Source organism: Drosophila gunungcola, chromosome 3R (genome assembly GCF_025200985.1).
Source record: "Drosophila gunungcola strain Sukarami chromosome 3R, Dgunungcola_SK_2, whole genome shotgun sequence".
Lineage (NCBI taxonomy): Eukaryota > Metazoa > Arthropoda > Insecta > Diptera > Drosophilidae > Drosophila > Drosophila gunungcola.
In genome coordinates, this window is record NC_069139.1 from 22,987 (window position 1) to 33,496 (window position 10,510).

Here is a 10,510-nt window from a genome sequence, read left to right on the forward strand (position 1 = left end):
TTACAAAATATACGCATTTGAACAATGTACAATTTGAATAAATTTCTTCTCAGAAATATAATTCGAATGAATATTAGTTTTTTTTTTTTTTTGAGAAATACGCTAAATTCTTTTATACTTATTGTATAATAATGTTATTCGTATTTTTATACCCTTGCAGAGGGTATTATAATTTCAGTCAGAAGTTTGCAACGCAGTGAAGGAGACATTTCCGACCCTATAAAGTATATATATTCTTGATCAGCATCACTAGACGAGTCGATCTAGCCATGTCCGTCTGTCCGTCCGTCCGTCTGTCCGTCCGTTTATATGCAAACTAGTCTCTCAGTTTTAAAGCTATCTGCATGAAACTTTCCCAAAAGTTGTCTTTCTATTGCAGGTAGTATATAAGTCGGAACGAGCCGGATCGGACGACTATAGCATATAGCTCCCATAGGAACAATCGGAAAAATAAGTTTAAAAAAATTATAACTTTGCTGTTTCTTAATTTTTTTTAGTTCTTCGAGATATAGCAATGGTTAAATATTTCAGAGTTACGGTTTAAATTTCATCAAAATCGGACGACTATAGCATATAGCTCCCGTAGGAACAATCGAAAAAATAAATAAAAAAAATTATAACTTTGCTGTTATTTAATTTTTTTTTAGTTCTTCGACTTATAGTAATGGTTAAATATTTCAGAATTATGGTTTAAATTTCATCAAAATCGGACGACTATATCATATAGCTCCCATAGAAATAGTCAATACTATATAAAATAACTATCTAATAATTGAGCTGCAAATCATCATATCTTGAATGTTTTTAAGCATGTACGCAAGTAAATCATAATTTTAATGTTTTCAAAAATATTTAGTTCTTAGTTGCCGAAGTTTGCTTTCTTTCTTGTTTTGTTTGATATTTATTTTCTATGACCTTGTGGAAGGAAACTTAATTTACAGCGAAGATAGCAATCCTAATCTTGTAAAGTTTTTAATTTCTTATCAAACTATTTACACATATTACGACCCAAACGTTGCTGCCAACGAAATGAAATTACGTAAAGTTTTGATGCAACTTTCCTAGTGTGCTAATCAAGGCAATTTGCCAATGTCGAAAATTAAAAAATTAGGAATCAATTTGCAAGTTTTTCAAGCTACACATTTCCGTTTCGGGCTCTCAGTCCGTGACAACTTCGTCAGAGCAGCCAAGAAGGCAGAACAGGATCAGTCGCACGGTCATGTCCATCCCGAGCTAAATCCATACGTCCAAAAATCATTACAGGAATTTAATTTAAAAGTTTGCTACACTTAGCTGACTGTAGCTGCTACAGAAAAAGGGGAGAGTGCGGTCAAAATGGACAATTAAAGCACACGCAGTAAATGACCATTTTTAACTTAATATAGAAAACTATTCGGGGAATGAGTTGAAGCTGAGTGAACTGCTCTATACTCGTAGTCCTTTTTTGGTACTATGCCTCTGCGAGAAAATATGTTATACTTTGTGATTTCCGGTCACACGCTCCTTTAAGTAAAATATTGAATTAAGTTGAACTGAACATTTCACATTAGATTATTAAGTTTAAAACGCTTTTATCATTTCAAAAATATCGTAGAGTATTCCTAGACGACATATAAAACCTAGATTTGAACTGATTTTTTTTAATTTGAGGTGCAGCTGGAGAACAAACTGCAGGTGCTTTAGTGCTGGAACTGTAAAAAGTTTGGGGGATAGAGCACATTAATTAGAAGTTGCCACGCTCGGCAGACAGGCGTCCGGGTGCCTAAAAAAGTTGCTAACGTGCAACATGTTCGGGAGGAAGGGATCAAAAAAAGTTTTTCGGTTTGTGTTGCATTTGAGTTTGACTTGCAGTTAAAGTTGATTTTTGTATACACATACTTACACGGAAAAAATTAAATTTACTTAGACAGTTCATGTTAATAAAGGGGAAAAGTTGGAATACTGGATTATCCACCCAAATATTCCATACCAATTGTTTGATGCACTCAGAGTAAAAAATGTATTTAATATTACTCAAGAGAACAGCACAATTTGAATGAAATTAGCTGAGAATATATCAGTTATTTAAACTTTTTTAATGTGCATCATGTGTTTTCCCTCTTGTCGAATTGCATCAAAGAGTTTCTTTTAATTAAGGCCATGCGTCAGGCACTCAAAACAGCCCAAGTAGATTAAGAATGGGAGGAGGTGTAACCGAGTGATGAGGGATGTGCGAGCGGATTTGCGGAAAATGCATTCCGGCAGTCAGCATCATTAGCCTTCCCTACTTGTTAACTTTTAAACGAAACATTTTATTTTCGCTAAAAAGCTCTTCTGCAAAAAAGTTAAAATCAATTAAGAGCTCTTAAGTTTGAAAGGTGAGAAAGAATAAAATAAGTGCAGAGAGGTCCACAGTGGCCAGTTATAAATAACGTAATCTTCACGCACGTAATTCAAATGTGGCAGATGGGCGGGTCTCGGTTGCGTCTCATTTAGCGCACGTAACCAAAATAATGACCGAAATGATGCTCCTCTCTGATGGCCAACGCGGCGTATACATAATGCTGCAAGGGCGGCAGTGAGGGTGAAATGGAGAAAAAAAGTAAAAGTAAACTGCGTGCGTATTGTAAATAATATAAAATGTAACGTAACGAAACGAAATGTTTTATCAACGTGCCGGAGCGCACTAAACAGTGGTTACACTGACGGCATCAATGTCGCTATTTTCTAAAAATTAATTAGACTTTTTTCTATGTTTTTGTTGAATTCTTCTGTGGAAAAATAACATTTATCTGGCAATATTTTACTTTTTCAAGATGCTTAAAAAAAACTTAGTTTTCGATTTCAAGTATTCTGTATCAATATAATGAACATAATCAACATATGGTGTGTAACAGATTTCTACCCCACATGTGTATTTCTACCGATCTTAATTTTTTCCAGTGCCACTGCTTACTCTCCTTCTCCATGAATTCAACCACTGACAAATGGCAAGCTGACCAAAGTGGCGGCTGTGGTGGGCTCTAGGCCTTCACTGGAATCGGGCTTTGTCTCCCTTGCTGATTATCGCTTCTGGTCCATGTGATACTTGTTTTTGTTATTATTTTGCTTTGTCGTAAATGGAGAGCGAAACAGGAAGATAGATTGCAATTGCTACAGGCCATTACCAGGATGACATCAGGGGGGAGGCGTACAAATTTCTTGTCATTAAATTAAAAATAAACGACAATATTTTATGCCCCTATAAATATGCAGCAAAACACAAAGCGCTTGTCTCACAAACGGAAAGTGAACAGCTGTTGTTAATTATTTATGCGATTCCTGGTTATAGTTACATGCTTTAATGTCTTCTTTATGCAGGCCTTTTGCTCCGAGTCCGTCTCCTGCACAGGTGTGTGTCCGGTAAATGCGGTAAAAGGGTAGAAGCCGTTTAAGCCGGACTAAGAAGAATTTATATCCAAAACAACATGCTAGTAGGTCGTAAATTATGATTTACAATTCGAGGGGAAGGCTTAGGAAATTGACATCTTGCAAATGTACCACACACCTAGTTTAGAAGAATGATCCAGCCAATGTCTTGTAAGTCAAAGAAATATTTTATTTTCCGAATACTTTCAGTCAAAAGGTTGCGACTCACTAAAAACTTAAATTCATCTATCTTTTGTAGACGCTGTTTGAGTGAACACAAAAGTGACATCCATTTATAACACAGAAATATTTATACTGCCGCAATGGTAGATCTTAAAATACATTTTCAATAAATAAAATATATATTGTCATTCTCTACCAATAAACATTCTAGTTTTATTCATAATTTATTTCCTGATAAAAGCACTATCTTCTGATGATTATTGTTGAAAAAAACCGTTACAGTTCCTGATAAAAACACTATCTTGATTATTGATTATTGTTGAAAAATAACCTTCGAAACAATGCCGGATTAAAAATGCAAAAAGACTCGAAATAAAAGTTTGAATTTAATTCTCACGGGCTCGTACAGTTCAGTCTTAAGCTTACCCCGCTGCCATCGGAACCGTCAGCTGTTATTTCCAGCTTAGTATGCTGAAATGGCTTCTCCTCCGGCTCCAGTTCCCGCTGCAATTCCTTGGACTCGTTCCACGGCTGGGTCACGGCAGTGCCCCAAACCAAGAAAATCACATTCCCGGCGAACAGAACTCCGGCTGCCAGGCTGAAAACCACCTGCCACTGGTTCCGTTGACTGGGGTCCGGGACCAAAACGCCCACCACAAGGGGCGTTAAAAGAGCCATCAGGTTGGTAAGGCTGCTCATAAGGCCGGCAAGAATCCCGGCATGGTTGGGCGATAAATCAATCGTGTTCAGCTCGCTGCCAATCGTGGCTGCACTACTCACTCCCACACTGAGAGTTACCAACACGAGGACTAAGGTCTGCTGACCTTTACCCATGAAAACGAGCGTCAACATAATGGAGGCCGGAGCCCAAAGAGCTATGCTCGTGTAGGTCTTTCTTAAGGCCGTCAGGCTCATCCACTTTTTGTGGAGCAGTACATCCGCAATAATCAGATAGACGTAGCACATGACCCACATGAGTAGGAAAGGAAGCGCCGAGAAAATCGCATTGCTTTTCATGTCCAGGCCCAAGACGCCGCTCAAGTAGGTAGGTAATTGAGTTTGCATGGTGGTCAGTCCCCAACTGTCAGCACAACGGGCACAGAGTAGGGCGTAGACTGGTACTGAGGTAAAAATGCCCCTCCAGGGAATCTCCATTTTCTTGGGCTCCGTCCTTTCTGATCGCTGGAGATCCCCCACGATATAGGATTTCTCCGCCTCGCCAATAAACCTGGCCTCACTGGCCCCATTGGCTCCCAGGAGCAGCCAAAGAACGCACCAAATTAGGCCCAGCCCGGCTGCCGAGTAACTAATGCCCGGCCACCCCAGTGAAGAGCTGGCCACCATGCCCGCCCCATACATGGCCAGCACATTGCCGCAATCAAATCCCGTGTAGGCAAACGCTCCCAGACGCGTTCGCTCCGCCGTGGGACACCAGTTGGCCAAATGCTGGTGGATGCAGGGCCAGCTCACCTGACACAGCCCCTGCAGCAGGCGAATCGCACAGTACGCTTTCCACCCGGCTGCATAGACCGAGCAGGTTGTAAGGGCACTGAGCAGGGAAGATCCCAGAGTGCCCCAGAAGAGAACCGCTTTAGATCCGAAGCGCTTACACAGATAGCCGGCGGGAAACTGGGCCAGTGCGCAACCCCAGTAGTAGCTCGACAGGATGTATGACTTCTCCAGCTCAGTCCAATTGTAGTGCTGAAGAATTTGGTGGGGAACAGGTGAGCTGGGTGCTTTTCGCTGCCTTTTTGCTTACCCACGGGCGTGTCGCTTTCGGTTGTTGTGTTTCCATTGGTCATCGCCACCACTGCCACGCTCACGTTCAGCTGCAGAACTGTGTTGGCCGCCAGTCCGTAAAAGAGGAGACCCGCCTGCAGGTGTCGCAACCCCAGGCGAGGCACTGTTTAGAAATAAAAGAAGAGTATTTTATTTATTTAATAAATTGATCTTGAGGGACAGGTTTGGTTTAGACTTGCCCTTCTCAGGAACTTCCTCCGTGTCAGGCATTCTTTTAATTTGAAATGTCGTTTGCTCTTTGGTTCGTTCCCAGCCCTGTGAGGACTGGAAAGTTTGGTGGGACTACACGTTATTTTTATTTATTTTTGTATTAAGTTGTTTATTTAAAAAACATAACCAACATAAAAAACTTTTCTGGGTAAAGTTTACGGCTCTATGGGTTGTTTTCGATCCAGGGCTATTAATTTTGTTAATATTTTATCTTAAATTTATCGGTTATTTCTTAATTATTTTTTAAAAGAGTTCTGTTTAAGTTTAAATAAGAACAGTCATTCTATAGGGGAATTTTTCTTTTAATTGATATTTCAACAATTAATGACCGTCTTTTAGTTTCGAGCACTTAGTATATATTTAAAACTTCTGTAGAAGGACAAAAATATATAGCCATATTCAAATCTTTCAAAAGCTCTGAGACACTGCTTTGCTATGAAACTTGGTGAACTACATTTGTAATACTCCTACTACAGTGTTTTGTTATTAATATTATGAAAAAAAAAATTTTTTTCATAAAAAAATAATTTTGAATTATATAGTAAACATGAAAGGAAGCAAACTTCGCAAGCCATATACCCTTGCAGCTTTGCAAAAATTAAATATTCTTGAAAACTTTAAAATTATGATTTACTTGCATTTATGTTTAAAAACATTGAAGCTGTGATGATTTGCAGCTTAGTTATTCGATAGTTTCTATGGCAGCTATATGATATCGTTTTCCAATTTTAATAAAGTTAAAACCGTAATTCTGAACTGTCAAATTATTAATAAATCAAAAAGAATAAAAAAAATTAAAAAATAAAAAAGTTAAATTTTTAAAAAAAAAATTTTATTTTTTTTGTTTCCATGGGAGCTTTATGTTATAGTCGTCCGGTTTTGATTAAAATTAAACCGTAATTCTGAAATATTTAACCTTTACTAAATGTCGAAGAACTACAAAAAAAAATTAAAAAACAGCAAAGTATTCATTTTTTTTCATATGTTTTTCCGATTGTTCCTATGATAGCTATATGCTATAGTCGTCCGATGCGGCTCGTTCCGACTTATATACTACTTGCAATAGGAAAACAACTTTTGGGAAAGTTTCATGTAGATAGCTTTAAAACTGAGAGTCAAGTTTGCGTAGAAACGGACGGACAGACGGTCGGACAGACGGACAGACGAACAGATGGACAGACGGACAGACGGACATGGCTAGATCGACTCGCCTAGTGATGCTGATCAAGAATATATATACTTTATAGGGTCGGAAATGTCTCCTTCACTGCGTTGCAAACTTCTGACTGAAATTATAATACCCTCTGCAAGGGTGTAAATAATGCATGTATAATTCATTATAAAAAAAATGTTAATCTAATTCATAATAAGTATTCAATTTATTAAAGTGCGAACTGGGTGCAAAGAACTTAAGTGGTCATCATTTCAAACTATTTAATAAGATTGATGAACTTAGGTGATGTTCGCTTTAAAATCTGGCCAAGCTCCACATTTTAGCAAATGTAACAACTCCAGAAGAGCTGCCGGTGTGGATACTGTTGCACTTTGTCTGGGCAAACACACACATCGCACACACCCCTCACCACCCTCGGCCGGATATTGCTTCCATAAAATTGCCTTGTTTGTTATTTTAGATATTTTTCGGGATGTTATTTCTCTGATTTTTTGCTGTCTGTGTTGTTTGGCCTGCCTGAGCTCGGGTCTTATTCTCAGTTAGTGTGCAAATTTCCCCGATAATACGCAACGAAAAAAATCGCAAACGTAAAAAAATAAAAGAGGAAAAACTGAATTTAAATCTCAGCATTTACAATTGTATCAGCGCAGCTAACAAGATACTCTTCAGTGCCACTCGAAACCACTCCCACACTTTTTTCAATTGTTCTAATAGTTGGCAACGTGTGGACGACTGCCAATCGCTAAAAGTTGGGTTGTTGGCTGGCTGTGGGCGGTGGGTGGTGGGTGGTGGGTGGTGGGTGGTGGTGCAGTTCACCAAAAATACTGCTCAAAATAAAATCTGTGACATAGATGCAAAATTCGGGGGAGTGTGTCGAACACAAGATGTCCTGTACTTGATAAAATTTATTTTCCGTTTTGAATCAAATTTAAAAAAAAACAAGAAAGGAAGCATACTTCGGCAAGCCGAAGTTCATATAGCCTTGCAGCTATTGCAAAAATTAAATATTTTTGAAAACATTAAAATTATAATTTACAGCTCACTTATTCGATACTTCTTATGGCTGCTATAAGATATCGTGATTATTCTGAACGGTCAAATTATTTATAAGTCAAAAAGAACTTTTTAAAAAAATTACAAAATAGAAAAGTTAAATTTTTTTAAACAATTTTTTTGTTAATATTTTTTTGTTTCCATGGAAGTCAAATGATATAGTCGTCTTAATTCGATGAAATTTAAACCGTAATTCTGAAACATTTAACCATTTCTATATGTCGAATACCTAAAAAAAAAAATTAAAAAACAGCAAAGTTATAATTTTTTTTAAATTTATTTTTCCGATTGTTCCGATCCGGCTCGTTCCGACTTATGTACTACCTGCAATAGAAAGACTACTTTTGGTAGAGTTTCATGCAGATAGCTTTAAAACTGAGAGACTAGTTTGCGTAGAAACGGACGGACGGACATGGCTAGATCAAGAATATATATACTTTATAAGGTCGGAAATGTCTCCTTCACTGCGTTGCAAACTGACTAAAATTATAATACCCTCTGCAAGGGTATAAAAATTTACAAATCTCTAAAACCCATGGCTAGTACAAAAATAAAATTTGAATATTTAAATTTAAATAAACTAAAAAAAACATTTTGATTTTCTTGCAAAATGTTTGTCTTTCTCGATAAATAATGACCCCTACATATATGTATGTTCATGACATAAATAAATGGCATGGATAAAAACAGAAAATGCAAATTTGATGAATTCATATTTTACTGCTGAGTTTTATTTTATTTACAAGCGTTTGCATTTACTTTAAATAGTGAAAATAATTGGTTTACACTCAAAAGCGTGCCGAAGACAACTTTACTTTATTATTTTAAATATACATATATATACTATTAATATACAAGAAACGTCACGGAAAAAATAATCTTCATATGTTGCCATGTCATTTATGTTTTTCAAGTTTATGAACTGTCTCACTCTGCTTAGTGATAAACTATTTTTTTAACACAATTTTAGATTTCAATTCAGTTAGTGTGGTTTATGAAATGCAAACTATTTTTTAAGAATATGTGAATCGAAATTAAATTAAAGAAAAAACTTTTGTGTTGCTAGCAAATGTTTAGTGATAAGCAGATAATCAAGTATACGGTTATTTCCATTTCCTTTAATTTAGTGAGAAAATAACACTATTCAATGCGATTAGTGTCCTTGTGTGCGTATTTAGATTTGAATGTGTGTGGCATATTCTTTTGGGCCCGTTCTGCAAACATTTGCACACTCGAATGTCTTGAAAACATTTTTGATGAAATTTTGCTAACTACTTAAAGCCTGACAGCCTTCAAACCTCTTCAGGCGGTGAAATTTTCTTTTGCTTCTTTCATTTTTTCTGAATTCATTAAACACGATCTGCAAACACTTCACATTTCATAGACAGTTTTCTTTTATTTTATATCAAACCAATATGCAACAATTCTTTTGCGGATCCGAACACAATGTTGCAGTCGCTATAAAGAAATTGCGTATTCACTTGTTAGACGAACCTTTTACTTGTTGTGCACTTTGGTTTTTCTATTAATATCTGATTTTAATTGGGTTTTGTTTTGCTATGTTGTTCGACCCGTTTTCCGCGTGCCGCGTGCTGTTTGCGCTTCTCTTTCGATTTGTGTTTCGACTTCTGTTTCTATTTCGGTTCTGTTTTCTGTGTAGTTCTGCGATCACGGGGTGTTTAGGTTCTAACGTCGAACTGCTCCCGCCGGCGATTGGCGCCCACTTCATTCGTGCGACTGCTAGTCTCTTGTAATTGCTCCCCGCCAGCCAGTGCCAGCAATCTGAGAGCAGCCATCGCAAATGGAAAGAGCAGACTCTAAAACTCTCTTGCGCCGAAAAACAACTATGTTTGCATTCTGCTTTCCGTCGCTTGTGCTTCAACATACTAGCAGCGTTTCATTTATCCTCACTGATCAATTGACAAGCATGTAAAAACTTCCACGTGGTATCTCTATCCAACATTTTCAGACTTAAAGTCGCTAGTCCTTTCTGAGTCACCGCCGAATCCCTTCCTTAGGGATTGCCTAAGTCTGAAAATTATCTACAAAAACTACATTAAGAACAATAAAAGACTATGGTTTAAAAAAATGAAGAAAAAAACAAAAGGCGAAAAACCCCACTTTTTTATTTTGTATTATTATTATATTTTTTAAGTTTGATTACATATTATTATCAACTTTTAAAAAATATTAGAATAAAATTTTAAAGAAAAGTAATGATAAATATGCCGGTAATCTGAAAAAAAAATTGATATGCTGATGAATTTTTCGAAGTAAGACAAAAACTAAAATTCTTTATTTAATTTTCTGTTAAAAAACATCACCCGGTTTTTGAAATATTTATAAGTTTGAACTAAACATTTTGGCTATTAATATTAAAATGCTTATTCGTTTCTGCAAAAGAACGCCGGTTGATTTGAGTTTGTTTTTCCTTATCTAAATGAAAATGTTTACTTTTAGATTTGTACTCCGGCCGCTAAATTTTTGGACTGTGGTCAAAGACTTTTATGATTTTTAGATAAATATTTATCCCATTTTATTGTCGTGTGGAATTATTAACTTGTTTATTGGCTTAAAATGTTTATGAAGGTTGGTATATACACACATAGTTCGAAAGTTGGTAAAGGCTGTAATTGATTTATTGTTGATTCTTTAGTCCCTGTTTTTTTTATTTATATTTACTGTTGTTGCAATTTCTTTGGA

At 36.6% G+C, this 10,510-nt stretch overlaps 1 protein-coding gene across 5 annotated transcripts; it reads right to left on the minus strand.

Annotated features, from left to right (window-relative positions):
* Window positions 1-3,936: 3,936 nt before the first annotated feature.
* On the minus strand, window positions 3,937-10,118 carry LOC128252005 (putative inorganic phosphate cotransporter). 5 transcript variants are annotated; one of them, XM_052979356.1, is made up of 4 exons: window positions 9,302-10,115; window positions 5,550-5,634; window positions 5,334-5,473; window positions 3,937-5,271 (listed from the first exon to the last, which is right to left on the minus strand). In XM_052979356.1, exons 2-4 carry the CDS (start codon window positions 5,578-5,580, stop codon window positions 3,964-3,966), a joined length of 1,479 nt encoding a protein of 492 aa, XP_052835316.1. In that variant the 5' UTR covers window positions 5,581-5,634; window positions 9,302-10,115; the 3' UTR covers window positions 3,937-3,963. The 5 variants fall into 5 exon arrangements, with proteins under 5 accessions (XP_052835316.1, XP_052835317.1, XP_052835319.1 ...); XM_052979357.1 differs by lacking the exon at window positions 9,302-10,115 and adding an exon at window positions 9,106-9,280; XM_052979359.1 differs by lacking the exon at window positions 5,550-5,634 and having other exon boundaries at window positions 5,330-5,473; window positions 9,302-10,118.
* Between the last annotated feature and the right edge of the window lie 392 nt (window positions 10,119-10,510).

Coding starts and splice junctions, on each gene's coding strand:
- LOC128252005 (XM_052979356.1), bottom strand. CDS start 5,580: ATGCCTGACACGGAGGAAGTTCCTGAGAAGG. Junction 5,474..5,549: donor GGAGGAAGTTCCTGAGAAGG/GCAAGTCTAAAC, acceptor ATTTCTAAACAG/TGCCTCGCCTGGGGTTGCGA. Junction 5,272..5,333: donor CAACCGAAAGCGACACGCCC/GTGGGTAAGCAA, acceptor CAAATTCTTCAG/CACTACAATTGGACTGAGCT.